The following is a 24,066-nucleotide window of genomic DNA, read 5'->3' on the forward strand; positions in this document are numbered from 1 at the left end:
TTAAAGCAGCGAGAAACTTGTCCAAAAATACACATATACGACGCGATCAACGCGAGAGAAGAAGCTTCGTTTTCCACGGATTTCCGCGAATCTTGTCCTGTGATAGACACAGACTTCCACACAGTGAAAAAATGAATAAACAATAAGAAATCTTGGAAGAAACGAGATAACCTCTAGATTCTTTCTATAGCAGCCAGTTCAGCTAAAAAAAAACTTAATAGTGGACTCAATAGTTAATAGTAGATTATCGGCTCTCCAATGGATAACAACGAGCTTCCAATGAAGGTTAGTTAACCTAAATACATTTTGTCAACTCAAGTTTATTTTTTTATAATATATGCTATTTCATATTAAATTTTAATATATATTTAATATATATATTTTAATATATGTATATATATATATTTAAAAAATATATTTAAAAAGTATATATATATATTTGAAAAACAATATATATATATACTTTTTGTGGTCACTATATATCCGTACTTATATTGAACAATTATTTCTGATACAGCGATATAGAAGAGAGGAAGAAGAAGGGAGTTCTAATACAGATGATGATTACGTACCATATGTATCTGTTAAACACCGTAAAAAGCAATTGCTTGCAAAATTGGGCAAACTTGGAGAATTGAAAGAAGAAGCTACCAATGGTGTTGGAAAGAGTAGCAGCGAGAATGAAAAAGATGATGCTGATAATGATGATGGACAAGTTTGGGGGAGAAAATCTAACATTTCTCTTCTTGACCAACATACCGAATTAAAGAAATTGGCTGAAGGTGTGTAACCTATTAATAAAATACATAAAGCAAAGAATAATATAATCTAATTTAAGGACATTGTTTTGTAAAACTCTTATTGTAATATTTTAGCCAAAAAGGAGAGTGCTATGGAAAAGCAATTGAAGGAAGAAGAGAAAATTCTAGAAAGCGTTGCTGAGAATAAAGCTTTAATGGGTGTGGCTGAATTAGCCAAGGGTATTCAATATAAAGATCCTATCAAGACCAATTGGCAACCACCGCGAATAATACTCAGCTTTGGCGAGGCACGTCATGAAAGAGTACGAAGGAAACTTAGGATACTTGTGGAGGGTGATGAAGTACCACCACCTTTAAAGACTTTTAAGGAAATGAAATTTCACAAGGGGATCTTGTATGGATTAGAACAAAAAGGCATTATCAAGCCAACTCCAATTCAAGTTCAAGGAATACCTACAGTGTTAGTCTTCATGTTTCAATTAATTCATTTGCAATGATATTGATAATCATGTCAATGAATTATATAATATATTGAGCAGAAAGTACAAATATTATGTAATTACAGGTTGTCTGGTCGTGACATGATTGGTATAGCTTCCACTGGTAGTGGTAAAACATTAGTGTTTGTTTTACCTATCATTGAATTTTGCCTGGAACAAGAAATCGACATGCCATTCATTAAGAAAGAGGGACCTTATGGTAAACATTTATGACAGTAAATAGGTAGAGTGATATTTAATTGACAAATATCAATACTCCACATATATATCACAAATATCATGTACAATATACAATATTCTTATATTAATATTAATATTTTTCGATTTATAGGCTTGATAATATGTCCTTCAAGGGAATTAGCTAAACAAACCTATGACATAATTCGACATTACACCAATAGCTTAAGACAAGTGGACTGTCCGGAAATACGTTGCTGCTTGGCGATTGGAGGTGTACCGGTTTCGGAATCATTAGCTATAATCAACAAGTTAATATTTTTTTATTGTTATTTAATTTTCGATATTTCTATTTCTAATATATGCATGCCACATAAAAATTTATAACATAAATTCTATAACAGAAATTCTACATTTTATAGAGGCGTGCACATAATGGTAGCGACACCGGGGCGACTGATGGATATGTTACATAAAAAGATGGTCACTTTAAGTGTATGCCGTTACCTTTGCATGGACGAGGCAGATCGCATGATAGATATGGGATTTGAGGAGGATGTGCGGACCATATTTTCATTCTTCAGAGTAATTATTATTTATCTCAATATTTATGCGACAAGCGAAAAAATATCAAATATTTTTATTTATTACAATAATAAAAATTATCTATAAATTGCATGTTATAGGGACAAAGGCAAACGTTGTTGTTCTCTGCTACTATGCCAAAAAGAATTCAAAATTTTGCGCGTTCGGCGTTAGTAAAACCTGTGACAATAAATGTCGGTCGTGCCGGTGCTGCATCAATGAACGTAATACAGGAAGTAGAATATGTTAAACAAGAGGCAAAAATTGTTTACCTCTTAGAATGCCTTCAGAAGACTGCGCCACCAGTTTTAATATTCGCGGAGAAGAAGCGCGATGTGGACGCTATTCATGAATATCTGCTCATAAAAGGAGTGGAAGCTGTCGCGATACACGGAGGAATAGGTAATTATAAATATATTTCACGAATAAAGAATATTTTTTTAACCATAACATATAATCTAAAATTATTGGATATATTATAAACATTAATATTTATAATTTTATGTCATGCAATATAGTTTTATGATGAAAAATATGGTAGAATTACGAAATAAATCGTATTAATATTTCGAAAAAATATTTAAATATGTTAAATATATCTTTCTTATTTATTTTTTATTAAACTCTTAGATCAAGAAGAAAGATCACGTTCGGTAGAAGCGTTTCGTGGAGGCCGAAAAGATGTACTTGTGGCGACAGACGTCGCATCAAAAGGTCTTGATTTCGCCGATGTGCAACACGTTATCAATTATGATATGCCGGATGATGTAGAAAATTATGGTAATATATTGTGATACATAAAATATAATATCGAATAAATAAAATATGAGATAAATATTTAATGTATTATATATTTTTAGTGCACAGGATAGGACGAACCGGTCGTTCTGGACGTACCGGTATAGCGACGACTTTTATCAATAAAGCGAACGATGAGTCAGTATTACTTGATCTTAAACATCTATTGATGGAAGCAAAGCAAAAGGTGCCACCATTCTTGTTGGAGCTTTGCTCAGAAAACGAAAAATATCTGAACCTTGGAGGTAAGATAATATTCAGCAATTTATCTATCTTTTACTTGATGTTTATTTCCTCTTTTGTTACTATTTATATTCTATTTATATTCCTCGTTACTATTTATATTCTTGCAAATTTTAATATTTTTCTTGTTTTATTGCAGACGAACGCGGTTGCAGTTATTGCGGCGGGCTCGGACACAGAATTACAGAGTGTCCGAAACTGGAAGCTGTGCAGAACAAACAGGCGTCCAATATCGGACGTCGCGATTATCTGGCCAGCAATGCTGCTGATTATTAAACAGCACGTCTTAAATAAAACAGTTTCTATGGCCGGTATTCATAGTCCGATCTTATATTTAAGATTGTCTTAAGTCTGGTCCGAAGTTGACTTAAGACCTCATTCAACCAATCAAATAGCTGCGTAGCATTTCAAGCTCGAACTTAAGACGATCTCAAATATAAGATCGGACTATGAATACCGGCCTATGTATTCATTGTAAATATATATATGTAAAAGCTCATTTCTACGATAATAAATGTGTTTTAGTTAGAATAGTCAAAGTAAGAAATATATTTCAAAAATATTAAATAAAATAAATATTTCAATTAAACATTATAAATTCCCAATCACTCTAAAAATTAAATGTTAGTATATAAATAGTAGAAAAAAAGATTTTCTTGCCAACTTCAGAGATTCGTTCCTTTCGACTAATTCATAAGAGCGAAACAAAAGCTGCCACATCTGTCATCGGTGACTTTTTCAAATTCTTCAAGCTTGACATAATTCAAAATTCCTGTTAATAATGACGAATTAATCTAACCTGGCCTTAATTAAGAGCCGGGCATACTCCAGAATGGGCTATTAAGATCACAGTTTTTGAAAAATGAAAAAGTACTGGATCCATTATTCGAGCGCCAAGGAAAATCGTCGCATCGATCGAAAAAGTTTATTCTTCAGAGATTTTAGAAAATACATTTTTAAAAGGTTCTTTATGCTTTTTTAAAAATCATTTATCCTGGTCATTATTTATTTTGGCTTATTTTCTGAAATTACCTTAAACTATTTGAGAAATATTAGTGCAAAGTGTGTCATAAGTTTTAATCATCGTTTCTATTGTTAATACATATTATATATCAATTTAGCGCAATATATCAAAACGCGTTCAATTTTTTATATCGCATTCTTGATAAACATTCAGTTACTTTGCAGTTATCAGGTGCCAAAAAATTATCACTCAATGCTTTTATTAAAAAAAAATTTGTCAAGGATTCTTCTCTATTATCAAAATAATGACGGTTAATAGAGAGAAATATGACGATTGTATATTATATTTTTATTGTAAAATAACATTTTAATAAATTGAAATTAAAAATAATTGTATATTACGTATTAATTTTATTAAATGTCAAGAATTACCTGATATTAACGACGATGGCGAGCCGGCCGCGACTCACGAAGACCGAGGCACTAAGACAGGCGAGGAGTGCTGCTTTGATGAAAGAGATTGAGCGGAAAGAGGAAGCGAAGAGGCAGCCAGAGCCTGTCATAGATCCAGGCAGAAGACGTAGATATATCCCAGCTGAACCGAAAAAGGTCGAGTTCACCAGACCGGCCATGACGAAAGCGATGATAGCACGGGTGAAACAGGCGGAGAAGTTCAAGCAAGAGTACGAGCGTAAGCGTGAAGAAACGATTCCGACGCGAAGGATGCCGAGGAGGACACCCGCGCCGGTCGGCGGTGATCCTAGGTGAATTTTCAAAATTATACATTATCTTTGCGTTATTTAAGATCTTTAAAATCCATCTGGAATGGTCATTTATCTTGCGCGTTATAAACATAATTGGAGCAAATTTGCAAACATTTAGTATCTTAAACATTTTACAATTTTTCATATATTTATTTTACCTACTTAGGTTTGGTAGAGAGAGAGTTCCACCCGCGAGACGGGCTCCGTCTCCGCCTGTCAGGCCGGCGAGAAGACCTATGCCGATGGAGAGGAGAGTCGCACCGGATAGACGACCGCCGGAACGACTTCCCGCTATTCCCGAAAGAACCAGAGAATTGGCGAGGTCCATGAATGCTCAGGTGATCCAGGCCGAACCGGTTGGCGAGGGTCCGATCGACAGTGTCGTGATACCGCCGAGGTCGGTCAATGAAAATCGCACCACTATTGTCAGCATCCCGCAACCGCCTGCGGCCGAGGTGCCGATATCCGAAGTGGCGAACCGTTCGGTCAAAGTGATTAGGTGACTTTATTTCCATGGAATTGAAGAGTTTTGGACTCTTTTTTTTAGTTTAAATATAAAGAAAATGTAAAATATATAAAAGAATTTATTTCGAGATATATTTCAATATTTTCTCAAGAATCGATATCACATACTTTTAATTAGTTCAAAAAACAAGCATGTCTATTGATGCTAAATTTTTGATTTAAATATTAAGAAGTTTATTCCTTCTAGATAATTTATATATATATATATATATATATATATATATATATTTAATTATTTATTTCTTGTGTAAAATAATAACATAACATGTTAATGGAAAATATTGTTCAATAGCGAGAGTCTTGACGAGCAAGATGCAGCAGAAGCGGCTACGGTCCAGGGCAAGCTGGAGGACTTGCAACAAGCGAGACGAGACTTCGTGATGGCAGTGGCAAATGTCGGTGGTAACGCTGTGCAACTTACGGAGGAAGAGAGGCCTAGATACATATACAGGTTAAAATATTTTGAAAAAGAGAAAAGATAAAAAATTACAATTTTTTACATTGAAACATGTAATCAATATAAAGTAACGTAAATCAATATTAATCTTGAATTAAATTTAGTCAATTTTTGAAAGACGATAAATTGAAATTTAAAAAATTAATTAATTACAGGAAATTTAAAATAATTAATGTCAAGAAACTCTCTATTCATTTATAATACCGATATAAAAATTAATGAAAATAAGAGAGAAATTTTCCGAAAATGCGTTTACTGCTTTTCTAGATAGTTAAAGAGTTAGTCTTAAAATTGAAAATAATATCCTATTTAATGCAGAGTCCCCGATATTGAGAGCGAAATGTTCCGTATCGAATATGGCCGGGAACATCCAAGTATCGTAGCGGCCCGTGAATTCGCTCAAAGGAGCATGGCCGGTATCAGGGCGCGCGAGGCAGCTCGCAGAACCGAACAAGAGTTCGAAAGAGTCGCTAGGGAGCCGTTACCGGAAGATCTACGCTTTGATGTGCCATTCGAAGAGGAGTTCTTACGCGAGGATGACATATCCTGGGAAGAGGAAGAGGATATTCCGGTCGTGTCCAGGATAAAAACTAGTATGCGCGATATACCGAGGCGCGAGGTGCCTTACAGATATCCTACTTTCGATCCAGAGGAGCTTGAAAGGTTCTTTGATGTGGAACGATATCCATCGAGTCCGCCACGTGGACCACCACCAGGTCGCGAGCATTTGCCACCTGATCTTTGGGAACTGGAGGATCCTTGGGCCACATGCGGAGTTTGTCCACAACAAGATGTATCTGATCTCATCCGTTTCGAGAGTCCTTAATTCAGGACGTATCTTCATCTGCAGACATGTTTTCGTCTCCGAGATTCTGAGCTATTTGAGAGAAGAGAATGGTACGTTCGAATTCTTAAATAGATGAGAAGAGATTTTTTTCTTTTGCGAATATATTATATTTTATTGGAACAATTTTTTGCAGAAACACAAAAGAGGAGAGTCTTGAGGAAAAGACAATTGAGTGCCAAAATGTTTGCAAAAACGCAAGAAATTTTTCATCACCCTTCAGTTCCTTTTTTAATATGATATTTTCCCACATCATATGTGATATTTTATTATTAAAATCAGTACCTGTATATATATTCAAGTAATCTGTATAATATTGATATTTCTAAATAGTATAACTGATTGTGAGTATATCTTCCGCCAAAATTAATTTTTTCTAAGTAAATTTTACTTCTTTAATTCGTTATTTCCTAGCTTCAAAAATATATTCGAACATCAGAAATGTTTCAAATTGACTGAAAAAGACTCTGCAAATAAAAGAGAGATAATCATCGTAAAGCCAGAAAATCAGTGCGTGTTTTTAACGTTATTATTTTTGCCCTCAAGTTTCTGCTGATTTTACACTATACTTATTGTAACCCACTATTCCACAATAAGATCCAACATTATGTTATTTCATAGATTGGAAAAGTGATGGGAAAAGTGATTCAATTTTGAGCAGTAGATATACATAGATGTTATTAGATGTTTTAGTATACGATCATTGAAACGATTTTTGAAGGCTGTTATTAAATGGCTGTCTCGATCATTTTCCTTGAGAATGTTAAATGATACACTCTATCTCATCTACTCTCATCAGTGAAATGATATATCGACGCTGACCATGTGATCACATGACATCCCATAATTTCTTTCTTGCGCAGCTACTTATATATCAAAGAATCGGATAGCATATGCGCGACACGTGTCATTATATGGCGATCTTTCGATCGAGAAATAAGTTCCATCATGCTAGCGAACTTTTTGCGAGAATATAATATCAACCGACTATTCTTGTCAATCACAGGTCTTTGGCCATTCCAAAATAAGCTCGCGAGAAATTCATTGCAGACTTTCTGCTTTCTAGTCGAAATAAGTTACTGTCCGTTCGAGGTAATGCGATCGACAACTTTTTAATCTGAGATTTTTTAAATGTTTATTTTAAAAATTTTTATCAAGCTAAAATATTGTCTATTATTATACATTATGTAGTGCGTATTTTTATCATGAAATATTTTTACAATATATTTTTGTTATAAAATATTATCAAAATATATTTTGAGATGTTTGATTCTTAATTGATCGAATAAAATGATGATAATTTTTTATATATAATTGGTCACGTACGAATTTTAGGTATTGTATATTTTAATATATTTTATTGAATATTTTATATATTTTATGGATATATAATATTATATACATATAGATATTATTAATATACGATCATTGGAACGATATGCAAACAATTTTTGAAGGCTGTTATCAAATGGCCGTCTCGGGCACTTTCCTTGTGAGAATGGCAAATGAGTTCTTTAACCATGACAAGGTATAACGTTATTAGAATTACAAAGTGTCACTATTTTTTAATTTTTTAAAAATGTTTTTTCATATTTAATTAAATCGATTTTTCATTGTCGCGATCAGTTGCGACGATTATATGAGATCATCGATGAGCATTGGGACATTTTTACGAGTGATATAGAAGTTCAAGTTTTGAAAGACTATTCTACGTTAGCGCGAAAATTTACGAAATACTATTCGAGTGAGTATAAAGTAATATGTGATAATATTGTTAGAGCAATGTATTACCTGCTGATAGAAAATGTATGATGTAATATTAAAAAGTTCATGATTTTAGTAAAATAAAATTAAGATGTCAAGATATTTTCTAAAAATTTGCATACTGTATGAAATTAATAATATTTAATAAAATCATGTATCTCGTTCTAATCTAGTTAAAAAGCCGATAATAGTTTCTCTTGTAAATTGATATTATTGAATAAGCAACTTATTTTTCTTCTGATATTACAGTAATGATGTATTTTTTGACATCGGGATTTGTAATAATACCGGTGTTTTTGGATATTGTGCTGCCTCTTAACAAGTCACGTCCGCGATTTCTTGCGATTGAAGTTGAATTTAGAATAAATAAAGACGAGTACTTTCTACCAATTTTCTGTTACACTACCGCTGTAATTATAGTGGGCATGAATATTGTAGTGAGTGTTGACGCGATGCATATCACGTGTACCTCTCATGCATGCAGTTTATTTGCGGCTGTTAGGTAGGTACCGCAAATAAAATTTTACATTTATATACTTTTTATAAAATAATTTGCATTATATAATTTGCAGTAAGCAAATTGAGAGCTTAGTTGTGAAAACAGGTAATAAGAATGAAATCAGAAAATGTGAATATACAGGTAATAAGAATGAAATCAGAAAATGTGGATACATGAATACATTTGACACATTAAGCGAGGAAACAGTATATCGAGAATATATAACGTGTTTAAAGAAACATCAGCTCGCTATAAAGTAAGCAATTTTGACATTTTCAATTATGTTACTTCTCCATTTTCTTTATATATCCAATGCATAAAATTATATGTCTAATATATCTTGGTAATAATATTAGTATCTACATTTAGAAGCTAAATTAATAACATTTCTATCCTATAGGTTTGTTGGTATATTAGAATCATCGTATCAAGAGCTTTCATTATTTACATTAATATTATTTATTGGAATTTTAAGTTTAACTGGAATTCGAGTAAGTATTAGTAAATATTTAAATAAAATTTTTCATATAAATGATTTTTAAAGAATAAAATATAAATAAAAGATATTAAGATAATAAATTGTATAATACACAATTAGATTTTTATATTCTTTATTTTTCTAAAATTAATTTGTTTATTCTTGACTTCGGTTTACAATTTATAATTTAATGCGTTTTCTCCGTTAGACTCTCTCCACCAAACTCTCTCTTTCTCCTCTCCTCTCTAGTTTCGTTTTGATTCTAAATAAATATACTTCATTTGCTAATAACAGTTAATTAATAATCCTAGATAAAAATCTTACTATTTTTAATTTTATAGTAAAATAATGTTTTGTGTCAAGATAATTACATATTTGTAATATGTTTAGATTGTTTATGTGTTAGATCAATTGGGTGAAGTAGCAAGATTCACGTTCATAATTGTCGGAGCATTTTTCACTCTGCTGATCGTGTGTTATTCTGGTCAGAAATTAATGGATGAAAGCCAGAATGTATTTTATCAAGTGTAATAATAATTATTTTATACTTTTTAACATATATATATATAATATACATACATACATATATATAGATGCGTATAAAATTTTTATCAGAGAATTTGACATAAATTAGATATAAAAAATATAAAACTCAATATAAAACTTAATTGAATTTATATAATTGCTTAAATATTCTCATTAAATCGTAATTTAAAAAACATAAATAATATAAAAATCATTTCTAACATAGAATTTACTTTCTATTTTTTGAAAAAATTAATTTGTAAAAATTTATTCATATCTGTCTTACTACATGTAACTGTAATAACTGATTCAATTTTATTAGTTTAAATATAAAAAGAACTTTTTGAAAATCCAACTAAAATTAATTATGGAACTTTTGTTTATAGATATACAACAAAATGGTATGACTTCTCGCCTAGATTAAAATCTCTACTGATTATAATTCTTTACAGAAGCAATATACCGTGCGGATTAAAGGCAGGTAATCTAATTTCATTATCGATAGCGACTTATGCGGCAGTAAGTATAGCAAAATTATAAATTTATTTGCAGTATATTTATTTCTTAGTTTACAAACTTTCTATATGCAAAACAATTTACGCATCCCTATATTCGATTTAAGGTAATAAAGATGGGTGTATCTTACTTCACAGCGTTTTTATCACTCAAAGATTGACTATCGAAATTTCAGTTAATTCACCAATATGTTTTTATTTAATCTTACTATCAATAAATTATAATGAAAAAAAATTTGTAGCTTATTTATTCCATAATTTATTATATAATGCAATGTAGTAGAATTGTATCTAATAAAACAACTAACAATTACTCTTTTACTGCATTCTTTTTTACGATAAAATAAATATTTCGAAGATATTTGACTTACTAAGCTGAGATATTTTATATTGAAAATTACCTTATTGTAAACTGAGACATAATCTTTACACTTTTTTCTACAATTTTTATCCCTTCGTTATGCAATTCTGTTTACTTCGAATCAGTGACTATACGTTTACACGTACGGCTTCTAACTTCGATTTAATAACGCTGATGTTATAACTCCTATTTAAAGTAAGTTGTATTTATACTTTCAAGCTTATCCTATTTCCACCAAGCTAAAATAACTTAATAACTTTCGAGTGAAGTGAGTCCAGGAAATGATATTAAATTTGCAAACAAGAGAGAGAGTTAAGATGTTTAATTTTAACGATTGGCATTATTGCCATCGTTACACTGCGGCCGTTTACATGTCCTTTTTACGTCGATGTAATAACGCTAAGCCTTTTCGCTAAATGATTTTGAGTTACTACAAAGATGTAATAACTTCATCGTAAAAGAGCATTTACACGGCATCTAACGTCAGTAGTTATAACATCAATGTTAGCAATTCGGCGTAAATCAAGTCGTGTAAATCAGTCGCGTAATCACAATCTAATGTCTATGCACTCTCATTATACAAGAAATGTTACCAATATATCTAATCAATTATCAATAACCGATTATATACCAATAACATTTATCAATTGCACAAATTCTAATAGTTCTATAAAATATCACTTAAAATATTTTAAAAATTCTCTATATATAATTATAAACATTGCAAACTCTAATATATTTTTTGTGTATTAACGATGCGTAGATGAAAAAAATATAAAACGTAGAATTGAATTAATTTAAACTGACCGGAATTCTTTTCCCTTTATAGTCTTTTTTTTTCTTTGAAAGTGAAGGAATTTCATCCTTCAAATTTTGATTACATATTTATTTAAATTTATCTGATTTATAATATGCTAATAATAAATAATTTATTTATAATAAATAATGAATGATAAATATTTATATATTATTGCGTCTGCGAAACGATATATGTATCAATATGTTCGATATATCGAATGCGCGCGACACAACCAATCGACACACGGATGAAATATATTTGACTCTAAGTATTAAAATAACAATTATTGTCTGTAAAGATCGCAACGATTAAAAAGAAACTCTCTATTCATCTATAATAACGAATAAAAAATTAATGGAAATAAGAGAGACATTTTCCGAAAATGCGTTTACTGCTTTTCTAGATACTTAAAGCGTTAGTCTTAAAGTTGAAAATAATATCCTATTCAATGCAGAGTCCCCGATATTAAGAGTGAAATGTTCCGTATCGAATATGGCCGGGAATATCCAAGTGTCGTAGCCTGTGAAATTTGCTCAAAGGGGCATGTCCGGTATCAGGGCGCGCGAGACAGCTCGCAAAACCGAAAAAGAGTTCGAAAGAGTCGGTAAGGAGCCGTTATCGGAAGATTTACGCTTCGATGTGCCATTCAAAGAGGAGTTCTTACGCGAGGGTGACATATCCTAGGAAGAGGAAGAGAATATTCCGGTCGTGTCCAGGATAAAAATTAGTATGCGCGATATATCGAGGCGCAAGGTGCCTTACAGATATCCTACCTTCGATTCAGAGGAGCTTGAAAGGTTCTTTGATGTGGAACGGTATTCATCGAGTCCCCCACGTGGACCATCACCAGGTCGCGAGCATTTGCCACCTGATCTTTGGGAACAGGAGGATGGGCCACATGCGGAGTTTGTCCACAACAAGATGTATCTGATCTCATCCGTTTCGAGAGTCCTTAATTCAGGACGTATCTTCATCTGCAGACATGTTTTCGTCTCCTAGATTCTGAGCTGTTTGAGAGAAGAAAATGGTACGCTCGAATTCTTAAATAGATGAGAAGAGATTTTTTTCTCTTGCGAATATATTATATTTTTATTGGAACAATTTTTTGCAGAAACACAAAAGAGGAGAATCTTGAGGAAAAGACAATTGAGTACCAAAACGTTTGCAAAAACGCAAGAAATTTTTCATCACCCTTCAATTCCTTTTTTAATATGATATTTTCCCACATCATATGTGATATTTTATTATTAAAATCAGTACCTGTATATATATTCAAGTAATCTGTATAATATTAATTATAAATAGTATAACTGATTGTGAGCATATATTCCGCCAAAGTTAATTTTTTCTAAGTAAATTTTACTTCTTTAATCCGTTATTTCCTACATTCAAAAATATATTCGAACACCAGAAATGTTTCAAATTGACTGAAAAATATTCTGCAAATAGAAGAGAGATAATCATCGTAAAGCCAGAAAATTAATGCGTGTTTTTAGCGTTATTATTTTTGCCCTCAAGTTTCTGCCGATTTTACACTATACTTATTGTAACCCACTATTCCACAATAAGATGCAACAATATTATTCAACAATATTACAATATTAATTATTTCATAGATGGGAAAAGTGATGGTTCAATTTTGAAAAGTAGATATACATAGATGTTATAGATGTTATTATACGATCTTCGGAACAATTTTTGAAGGCTGTTATTAAATAGCTGTGTCGATCATTTTTCTTGAATGTTAAATGATACACTCTATCTCATCTCATCAAATGATATATCGACGCTGACGATGTTTGACATCCTATAATTTCTTTCTTGCGTAGCGACAATATACAAAGAACCGGATAATATATGCGCGACACGTGTCATGCGGCGGTCTTTCGATCGAGAAATAAGTTCCATCATGCTAGCAAACTTTTTACGAGAATATAATATCAACCGATTATTCTTGTCAATTACAGGTCTTTGGCCATTCCAAAATAAGCTCGCGAGAAATTCATTGCAGACTTTCTGCTTTCTAGTCGAAATAAGTTACTGTCCGTTCGAGGTAATGCGATCGACAACTTTTTAATCTGAGATTTTTTAAATGTTTATTTTAAAAATTCTTATCAAGCTAAAATATTGTCTATTATTATACATTATGTAGTGCGTATTTTTATCATGAAATATTTTCACAATATATTTTTGTTATAAAATATTATCAAAATATATTTTGATACGTGTGATTTTTAATTGATCGAATAAAATGATGATAATTTTTTATATGTAATTGGTCACGTACGAATTTTAGGTATTGTATATTTTAATATATTTTATTGAATATTTTATATATTTTATGGATATATAATATTATATACATATAGATATTATTAATATACGATCATTGGGACGATATGCAAACAATTTTTGAAGGCTGTTATCAAATGGCCGTCTCGGGCACTTTCCTTGCGAGAATGACAAATGAGTTCTTTAACCATGACAAGGTATGACGTTATTAGAATTACAAAGTGTCACTATCTTTTAATTTTTTAAAAATGTTTTTTCATGTTTAATTAAATCGATTTTGCATTGTCGCGATCAGTTGCGACGATTATATGAGATCATCGATGAGCATTGGGACATTTTTACGAGTGATATAGAAGTTCAAGTTTTGAAAGACTATTCTACGTTAGCGCGAAAATTTACGAAATACTATTCGAGTGAGTATAAAGCAATATGTGATAATATTGTTAGAGTAATGTATTACCTGCTGATAGAAAATGTATGATGTAATATCAAAAAGTTCATGATTTTAGTAAAATAAAATTAAGTTGTCAAGGTATTTTCTAAAAATTTGCATACTGTATGAAATTAATAATATTTAATAAAATCATGTATCTCGTTCTAATCTAGTTAAAAAACCGATAATAGTTTCTCTTGTAAATTGGTATTATTGAATAAGCAACTTATTTTTCTTCTGATATTACAGTAACGATGTATTTTATGACATCGGGATTTGTAATAATACCATTAACACCGGTGTTTTTGGATATTGTGCTGCCTCTTAACAAGTCACGTCCGCGATTTCTTGCCATTGAAGTTGAATTTAGAATAAATAAAGATGAGTATTTTCTACCAATTTTCTGTTACACTACCGCTGTAATTATAGTGGGCATGAATATTATAGTGAGTGTAGACGCGATGCATATCACGTGCACCTCTCATGCATGCAGTTTATTTGCAGCTGTTAGGTAGGTACTGCAAATAAAATTTTATATTTATATATTTTTTATAAAATAATTTGCATTATATAATTTGCAGTAAGCAAATTGAGAGCTTAGTTGTGAAAACAGATAATAAGAATGAAATCAGAAAATGTGGATATTACATGAATACATTTGACACATCAAGCGAGGAAACAGTATATCGAGAATATATAACGTGTTTAAAGAAACATCAGCTTGCTATAAAGTAAGCAATTTTGACATTTTCAATTATGTTACTTCTCAATTTTCTTTATGTATAAAATCTTATGTATCGAATGCATAAAATTATATATCTAATATGTCTCGGTAATAATATTAGTATCTACATTTAGAAACTAAATTAATAACATTTCTATCCTATAGGTTTGTTAGTATATTAGAGTCATCGTGTCGAGAGCTTTCATTAGTTACATTAATATTATTTATTGGAATTTTAAGTTTAACTGGAATTCGAGTAAGTATTAGTAAATATTTAAATAAAATTTTTCATATAAATGATCTTTAAAGAATAAAATATAAATAAAAGATATTAAGATAATAAATTGTATAATACACAATTAGATTTTTATATTCTTTATTTTTCTAAAATTAATTTGTTTATTCTTGACTTCGGTTTACAATTTATAATTTAATACGTTTTCTCTGTTAGACTCTCCCCACCAAACTCTCTCTTTCTCTTCTCCTCTCTAGTTTCGTTTTGATTCTAAATAAATATACATCATCAATGCTAATAACAGTTAATTAATATTAATATTCCTAGATAAAAATCTTACTATTTTTGATTTTATAGTAAAATAATGTTTTGTGGGAAGATAATTACATATTTTTAATATGTTTAGATTGTTTATGTGTTAGATCAATTGGGAGAAGTAGCAAGATTCGCATTCATAATTATCGGAGCATTTTTCTCTATGCTGATCGTGTGTTATTCTGGTCAGAAATTAATGGATGAAAGCCAGAATGTATTTAATCAAGTGTAATAATTATTATTTTATACTTTTTAACATGTACTTACATGTACTTACATATATATATATATATATATATATATATATATATATATATATATGTATATATATACAGGGTGTCCCAGTTATCTTCCGTCATCTTTCAAAGACAGATTCCTAGGATCATCTGAAGACGATTTTTTCTTAACGAAAATGTTGAGGCACTAATAATTTTCGAATTATACGTGATTGGAAATAAGGGGTTTTTCGTAAACTAAGCTTTGTAGAAATAAAATATTAACAAAATCACATTCTTTGATTAATTTTAAATAGAGTTTACTTTAGTTGAGTTTTAATTTAAAACTTAATTGCAAAGATATATGATGACAAAAATCGGGAACATGTAATAAATGATGGCTTTCATTGACATTTTCGCTAAGGAAAAATCGGCTTCAAATGATACCAGGAATCTGTCTTTGAAAGATGACGGAAGATAACTGGGACACTCTGTATATATAATATATATATATACATATATATAGATGCATTAAAAATTTTTATCAGCGAATTTGACATAAATTAGATATAAAAAATATAAAACTCAATATAAAACTTAATTGAATTTATATAATTGATTAAATTAGTTTCATTAAATCGTAGTTTAAAAAACATAAATAATATAAAAATCATTTCTAACATAGGATTTACTTTCAATTTTTTCAAAAAATTAATTTGTAAAAATTTATTCATATCTGTCTTACTATAATACATGTAACTGTAATAACTGATTCAATTTTATTAATTTAAATATAAAAAGAACTTTTTGAAAATCTAACTAAAATTAATTATGGAACTTTTGTTTAGGTATGCAACAAAATGGTACGACTTCTCGCCTAGATTAAAATCTCTACTAATTATAATTCTTTACAGAAGCAATATACCGTGCGGATTAAAGGCAGGTAATATAATTCCATTATCGATAGCGACTTATGCGGCAGTAAGTATAGCAAAATTATAAATTTATTTGCAGTATATTTATTTCTTATTTTACAAATTGTCTATATGCAAAACAATTTACGCATCCCTATATTCGATTTAAGGTAATACGGATGGGTGTATCTTACTTCACAGCGTTTTTGTCACTCAAAGATTGACTATCGAAATTTCAGTTAATTCACCAATATGTTTTTATTCAATCTTACTATCAATTAATTATAATGAAAAAAAATTTGTAGCTTATTTATTCTATAATTTATTATATAATGCAATGTAGTAGAATTGTATCTAATAAAACAACTAACAATTACTCTTTTACTGCATTCTTTTTTACGATAAAATAAATATTTCGAAGATATTTGACTTACTAAGCTGAGATATTTTATATTGAAAATTACCTTATTGTAAACTGAGACATAATCTTTACACTTTTTTCTACAATTTTTATCCCTTCGGTATGCAATTCTGTTTACTTCGAATCAGTGACTATACGTTTACACGTACGGCTTCTAACTTCGATTTAATAACGCTGATGTTATAACTCCTATTTAAAGTAAGTTGTATTTATACTTTCAAGCTTATCCTATTTCCACCAAGCTAAAATAACTTAATAACTTTCGAGTGAAGTGAGTCCAGGAAATGATATTAAATTTGCAAACAAGAGAGAGAGTTAAGATGTTTAATTTTAACGATTGGCATTATTGCCATCGTTACACTGCGGCCGTTTACATGTCCTTTTTACGTCGATGTAATAACGCTAAGCCTTTTCGCTAAATGATTTTGAGTTACTACAAAGATGTAATAACTTCATCGTAAAAGAGCATTTACACGGCATCTAACGTCAGTAGTTATAACATCAATGTTAGCAATTCGGCGTAAATCAAGTCGTGTAAACGTAATCACAATCTAATGGCTATGCACTCCCATTATACAAGAAATGTTACCAATATATCTAATCAATTATCAATAACCGATTATATACCAATAACATTTATCAATTGCACAAATTCTAATAGTTCTATAAAATATTACTTAAAATATTTTATAAATTCTCTATATACATATAATTATAAACATTGCAAACTCTAATATATTTTTTGTGTATCAACGATAGATGAAAAAAATATAAAACGCAGAATTGAATTAATTTAAACTGATCGGAATTCTTTTCTCTCTACAGTCTTTTTTTTTTTCTTTGAAAGTGAAGGAATTTCATCCTTCAAATTTTGATTACATATTTACTTAAATTTATCTGATTTATAATATGCTAATAATAAATAATTTATTTATAATAAATAATGAATGATAAATATTTATATATTATTGCGTCTACGAAACGATATATGTATCAATAAGTTCGATATATCGAATGCGCGCGACACAATCAATCGGATGAAATATACTTGACTCTAAGTATTAAAATAACAATTATTGTCTGTAAAGATCGCAACAATCGAAAAGAAACTCTCTATTCATCTATAATAATGAATAAAAAATTAATGGAAATAAGAGAGAAATAAGAGAGAAATTTTCCGAAAATGCGTTTACTGCTTTTCTAGATAGTTAGTCTTAAAGCATTAGTCTTAAAGTTAAAAATAATATCCTATTAATGCAGAGTCTCCGATATTGAGAGCGAAATGTTCCGTATCGAATATGGCCGGGAACATCCAAGTGTCGTAGCCTGTGAAATTCGCTCAAAGGGGCATGGCCGGTATCAGGGCGCGCGAGACAGCTCGCAGAACCGAACAAGAGTTCGAAAGAGTCGCTAGGGAGCCGTTACCGGAAGATTTACGCTTCGATGTGCCATTCAAAGAGGAGTTCTTACGCGAGAGTGACATATCCTGGAAAGAGGAAGAGGATATTCCGGTCGTGTCCAGGATAAAAATTAGTATGCGCGATATATCGAGGCGCAAGGTGCCTTACAGATATCCTACTTTCGATTCAGAGGAGCTTGAAAGGTTCTTTGATGTGGAACGGTATTCATCGAGCCCCCCACGTGGACCACCACCAGGTCGCGAGCATTTGCCACCTGATCTTTTGGAGGAGGGCCACATGCGGAGTTTGTCCACAATAAGATGTATCTGAGCTCATCCGTTTCGAGAGTCCTTAATTCAGGACGTATCTTCATCTGCAGACATGTTTTCGTCTCCGAGATTCTGAGCTGTTTGAGAGAAGAGAATGGTACGCTAGAATTCTTAAATAGATGAGAAGAGATTTTTTTCTCTTGCGAATATATTATATTTTTATTAGAACAATTTTTTGCAGAAACACAAAAGAGGAGAGTCTTGAGGAAAAGACAATTGAGTACCAAAACGTTTGCAAAAACGCAAGAATTTTTCATCACCCTTCAATTCCTTTTTTAATATTATATTTTCTACATCATATGTGATATTTTATTATTAAGATCAGTATCTGTATATATATTCAAGTAATCTGTATAATATTGATTATAAATAGTATAACTGATTGTGAGCATATCTTCCGCCAAAGTTAATTTTTTCTAAGTAAATTTTACTTCTTTAATCCGTTATTTCCTACATTCAAAAATATATTCGAACACCAGAAATGTTTCAAATTGACTGAAAAATACTCTGCAAATAGAAGAGAGATAATCATCGTAAAGCCAGAAAATCAATGCGTATTTTTAGCGTTATTATTTTTGCCCTCAAGTTTCTGCCGATTTTACACTATACTTATTGTAACCCACTATTCCACAATAAGATCCAACAATATTATTCAACAATGTTACAATATTAATTATTTCATAGATGGGAAAAGTGATGGTTCAATTTTGAAAAGTAGATATACATAGATGTTATAGATGTTATTATACGATCTTTGGAACAATTTTTGAAGGCTGTTATTAAATAGCTGTGTCGATCATTTTTTTTGAATGTTAAATGATACACTCTATCTCATCTACTCTCATCAAATGATATATCGACGCTGACGATGTATGACATCCTATAATTTCTTTCTTGCGTAGCAACTATATACAAAGAACCGGATAACATATGCGCGACACGTGTCATTATGCGGCGGTCTTTCGATCGAGAAATAAGTTCCATCATGCTAGCAAACTTTTTGCGAGAATATAATATCAACCGATTATTCTTGTCAATTACAGGTCTTTGGCCATTCCAAAATAAGCTCGCGAGAAATTCATTGCAGACTTTCTGCTTTCTAGTCGAAATAAGTTACTGTCCGTTCGAGGTAATGCGATCGACAACTTTTTAATCTGAGATTTTTTAAATGTTTATTTTAAAAATTCTTATCAAGCTAAAATATTGTCTATTATTATACATTATGTAGTGCGTATTTTTATCATGAAATATTTTCACAATATATTTTTGTTATAAAATATTATCAAAATATATTTTGATACGTGTGATTTTTAATTGATCGAATAAAATGATGATAATTTTTTATATGTAATTGGTCACGTACGAATTTTAGGTATTGTATATTTTAATATATTTTATTGAATATTTTATATATTTTATGGATATATATAATATTATATACATATAGATATTATTAATATACGATCATTGGGACGATATGCAAACAATTTTTGAAGGCTGTTATCAAATGGCCATTTCGAGCACTTTTCTTATGAGAATTGCAAATGAGTTCTTTAACCATGACAAGGTATGACGTTATTAGAACTACAAGTGTCACTATCTTTTAATTTTTTAAAAATGTTTTTTCATGTTTAATTAAATCGATTTTTCATTGTCGCGATCAGTTGCGACGATTATATGAAATCATCGATGAGCATTGGGACATTTTTACGAGTGATATAGAAATTCAAGTTTTGAAAGACTATTCTACGTTAGCGCGAAAATTTACGAAATACTATTCGAGTGAGTATAAAGCAATATGTGATAATATTGTTAGAGTAATGTATTACCTGCTGATAGAAAATGTATGATGTAATATTAAAAAGTTCATGATTTTAGTAAAATAAAATTAAGTTGTTAAGGTATTTTCTAAAAATTTGCATACTGTATGAAATTAATAATATTTAATAAAATCATGTATCTCGTTCTAATCTAGTTAAAAAGCCGATAATAGTTTCTCTTGTAAATTGATATTATTGAATAAGCAACTTATTTTTCTTCTGATATTACAGTAATGATGTATTTTTTGACATCGGGATTTGTAATAATACCATTAACACCGGTGTTTTTGGATATTGTGCTGCCTCTTAACAAGTCACGTCCGCGATTTCTTGCCATTGAAGTTGAATTTAGGATAAATAAAGATGAGTATTTTCTACCAATTTTCTGTTACACTACCGCTATAATTATAGTGGGCATGAATATTGTAGTGAGTGTAGACGCGATGCATATCACGTGCACCTCTCATGCATGCAGTTTATTTGCGGCTGTTAGGTAGGTACTGCAAATAAAATTTTATATTTATATACTTTTTATAAAATAATTTGCATTATATAATTTGCAGTAAGCAAATTGAGAGCTTAGTTGTGAAAACAGGTAATAAGAATGAAATCAGAAAATGTGGATATTACATGAATACATTTGACACATCAAGCGAGGAAACAGTATATCGAGAATATATAACGTGTTTAAAGAAACATCAGCTTGCTATAAAGTAAGCAATTTTGACATTTTCAATTATGTTACTTCTCAATTTTCTTTATGTATCGAATGCATAAAATTATATGTCTAATATGTCTCGGTAATAATATTAGTATCTACATTTAGAAACTAAATTAATAACATTTCTATCCTATAGGTTTGTTAGTATATTAGAGTCATCGTGTCGAGAGCTTTCATTAGTTACATTAATATTATTTATTGGAGTTTTAAGTGTAACTGGAATTCGAGTAAGTAGTAGTAAATATTTAAATAAAATTTTTCATATAAATGATCTTTAAAGAATAAAATATAAATAAAAGATATTAAGGTAATAAATTGTATAATACACAATTAGATTTTTATATTCTTTATTTTTCTAAAATTAATTTGTTTATTCTTGACTTCGGTTTACAATTTATAATTTAATATGTTTTCTCTGTTAGATTCTCCCCACCAAACTCTCTCTTTCTCCTCTCCTCTCTAGTTTCGTTTTGATTCTAAATAAATATACATCATCAATGCTAATAACAGTTAATTAATATTCCTAGATAAAAATCTTACTATTTTTGATTTTATAGTAAAATAATGTTTTGTGTCAAGATAATTACATATTTTTAATATGTTTAGATTGTTTATGTGTTAGATCAATTGGGAGAAGTAGCAAGATTCGCATTCATAATTATCGGAGCATTTTTCTCTATGCTGATCGTGTGTTATTCTGGTCAGAAATTAATGGATGAAAGCCAGAATGTATTTTATCAAGTGTAATAATTATTATTTTATACTTTTTAACATGTACTTACATGTACTTACATATATATATATATATATATATATATATATATATATATGTATATATATACAGGGTGTCCCAGTTATCTCCGTCATCTTTCAAAGACAGATTCCTAGGATCATCTGAAGACGATTTTTCCTCAACGAAAATGTCGAGGCACTAATAATTTTCGAATTATAAGTGATTGGAAATAAAGGGTTTTTCGTAAACTAAGCTTCGTAGAAATAAAATATTAACAAAACCACATTCTTTGATGAATTTTAAGTAGAGTTTACTTTAGTTGAGTTTTAATTTAAGACTTAATTGCAAAGATATATGATGACAAAAATCGGGAACATGTAAAAAATGATGGCCTTCATTGACATTTTCGCTAAGGAAAAATCGGCTTCAAATGATCCCAGGAATCTGTGAAAGATGACGGAAGATAACTGGGACACTCTGTATATATAATATACATATATACATATATATAGATGCGTTAAAAATTTTTATCAGCGAATTTGATATAAATTAGATATAAAAAATATAAAACTCAATATAAAACTTAATTGAATTTATATAATTGATTAGATTAGTTTCATTAAATCGTAGTTTAAAAAACATAAATAATATAAAAATCATTTCTAACATAGGATTTACTTTCAATTTTTTCAAAAAATTAATTTGTAAAAATTTATTCATATCTGTCTTACTATAATACATGTAACTGTAATAACTGATTCAATTTTATTAATTTAAATATAAAAAGAACTTTTTGAAAATCTAACTAAAATTAATTATGGAACTTTTGTTTAGGTATGCAACAAAATGGTACGACTTCTCGCCTAGATTAAAATCTCTACTAATTATAATTCTTTACAGAAGCAATATACCGTGCGGATTAAAGGCAGGTAATATAATTCCATTATCGATAGCGACTTATGCGGCAGTAAGTATAGCAAAATTATAAATTTATTTGCAGTATATTTATTTCTTATTTTACAAATTGTCTATATGTAAAACAATTTACGCATCCCTATATTCGATTTAAGGTAATACGGATGGGTGTATCTTACTTCACAGCGTTTTTGTCACTCAAAGATTGACTATCGAAATTTCAGTTAATTCACCAATATATTTTTATTTAATCTTACTATCAACAAATTGTAATGAAAAAAAATTTGTAGCTTTATTTATTCTATAATTTATTATATAATGCAATGTAGTAGAATTGTATCTAATAAAACAACTAACAATTACTCTTTTACTGCATTCTTTTTTACGTTAAAATAAATATTTCGAAGATATTTGACTTACTAAGCTGAGATATTTTATATTGAAAATTAACTTATTGTAAACTGAGACATAATCTTTACACTTTTTTCTACAATTTTTATCCCTTTGTCATGCAATTCTGTGTCTAATGTTTATGCATTCTCATTATACAAGAAATGTTACCAATATATCCAATCAATTATCAATAATCGATTATATACCGATAACATTTATTAATTGCACAAATTTGAATAGTTCTATCAAATAAAATCATTTAAAACATTTTATAAATTCTTTATATATAATTGTAAACATTGCAAACTCTGATATATTTTTTTGTTTATCAACGTTGCGTAGAGGAAAAAAATATGAAACGCAGAATTGAATTAATTTAAACTGACCGGAATTCTTTTCCCTTTACAGTCTTACTTTTCTTATAATTAAAATATCTTTTTATATAGTAAACGTTTTATATAGTAAACTTTTTATATAGTAAACCAAAGAAAGTATACCAAAGAAAAGATACTCAGAAATAAGTTAATATAAGAAGTTTAATAAAATTCATTAAACAGTTATATATACATAATTATTTTTATTTATATATGGAACTATTTTTGTTTTATACATATATAACTTCTTCATCAAATAATTTTAAAGATTTTA

The 24,066-nt window shown here is 29.8% G+C and overlaps 5 protein-coding genes across 7 annotated transcripts; all 5 read left to right on the forward strand.

The window, feature by feature from the left end:
• Positions 1–98: 98 nt before the first annotated feature.
• On the forward strand, positions 99–3,488 carry LOC105254539 (ATP-dependent RNA helicase abstrakt). Its single transcript, XM_011263291.2, has 10 exons — positions 99–285; positions 518–782; positions 876–1,221; positions 1,327–1,460; positions 1,593–1,749; positions 1,861–2,023; positions 2,125–2,425; positions 2,654–2,803; positions 2,884–3,066; positions 3,204–3,488. Exons 1-10 carry the CDS (start codon positions 259–261, stop codon positions 3,338–3,340), a joined length of 1,863 nt encoding a protein of 620 aa, XP_011261593.1. The 5' UTR covers positions 99–258; the 3' UTR covers positions 3,341–3,488.
• Positions 3,489–4,464: 976 nt separating this feature from the next.
• On the forward strand, positions 4,465–6,670 carry LOC105254542 (serine/arginine repetitive matrix protein 1). The gene is made up of 4 exons (XM_011263295.3): positions 4,465–4,791; positions 4,958–5,290; positions 5,609–5,767; positions 6,092–6,670. The coding sequence occupies exons 1-4, from the start codon at positions 4,475–4,477 to the stop codon at positions 6,597–6,599; spliced, it is 1,317 nt and encodes a 438-aa protein (XP_011261597.3). The 5' UTR covers positions 4,465–4,474; the 3' UTR covers positions 6,600–6,670.
• Positions 6,671–7,249: 579 nt separating this feature from the next.
• On the forward strand, positions 7,250–10,588 carry LOC109610096 (odorant receptor 63a-like). Its single transcript, XM_025408171.1, has 9 exons — positions 7,250–7,709; positions 8,026–8,145; positions 8,244–8,361; positions 8,631–8,883; positions 8,954–9,136; positions 9,281–9,371; positions 9,749–9,885; positions 10,270–10,402; positions 10,506–10,588. The coding sequence occupies exons 1-9, from the start codon at positions 7,566–7,568 to the stop codon at positions 10,557–10,559; spliced, it is 1,233 nt and encodes a 410-aa protein (XP_025263956.1). The 5' UTR covers positions 7,250–7,565; the 3' UTR covers positions 10,560–10,588.
• Positions 10,589–13,440: 2,852 nt separating this feature from the next.
• Positions 13,441–16,957, forward strand: LOC112637763 (odorant receptor 63a-like). Of its 2 annotated transcripts, none has more exons than XM_025408172.1 (9): positions 13,441–13,611; positions 13,928–14,047; positions 14,146–14,263; positions 14,533–14,794; positions 14,865–15,014; positions 15,173–15,263; positions 15,649–15,785; positions 16,621–16,753; positions 16,857–16,957. In XM_025408172.1, exons 1-9 carry the CDS (start codon positions 13,468–13,470, stop codon positions 16,908–16,910), a joined length of 1,209 nt encoding a protein of 402 aa, XP_025263957.1. In that variant the 5' UTR covers positions 13,441–13,467; the 3' UTR covers positions 16,911–16,957. The 2 variants fall into 2 exon arrangements, with proteins under 2 accessions (XP_025263957.1, XP_025263965.1); XM_025408180.1 differs by lacking the exon at positions 13,441–13,611 and adding an exon at positions 13,823–13,854.
• Positions 16,958–19,794: 2,837 nt separating this feature from the next.
• Positions 19,795–23,263, forward strand: LOC109609750 (odorant receptor 63a-like). Of its 2 annotated transcripts, none has more exons than XM_025408184.1 (9): positions 19,795–19,965; positions 20,284–20,403; positions 20,501–20,618; positions 20,888–21,149; positions 21,220–21,369; positions 21,514–21,604; positions 21,984–22,120; positions 22,945–23,077; positions 23,181–23,263. In XM_025408184.1, the coding sequence occupies exons 1-9, from the start codon at positions 19,822–19,824 to the stop codon at positions 23,232–23,234; spliced, it is 1,209 nt and encodes a 402-aa protein (XP_025263969.1). In that variant the 5' UTR covers positions 19,795–19,821; the 3' UTR covers positions 23,235–23,263. The 2 variants fall into 2 exon arrangements, with proteins under 2 accessions (XP_025263969.1, XP_025263971.1); XM_025408186.1 differs by lacking the exon at positions 19,795–19,965 and adding an exon at positions 20,177–20,208.
• The last annotated feature ends 803 nt before the right edge of the window (positions 23,264–24,066 follow it).

The sequence above is a fragment of the Camponotus floridanus genome, unplaced genomic scaffold (assembly GCF_003227725.1).
Source record: "Camponotus floridanus strain SB8 unplaced genomic scaffold, Cflo_v7.5 scaffold1, whole genome shotgun sequence".
NCBI lineage: Eukaryota > Metazoa > Arthropoda > Insecta > Hymenoptera > Formicidae > Camponotus > Camponotus floridanus.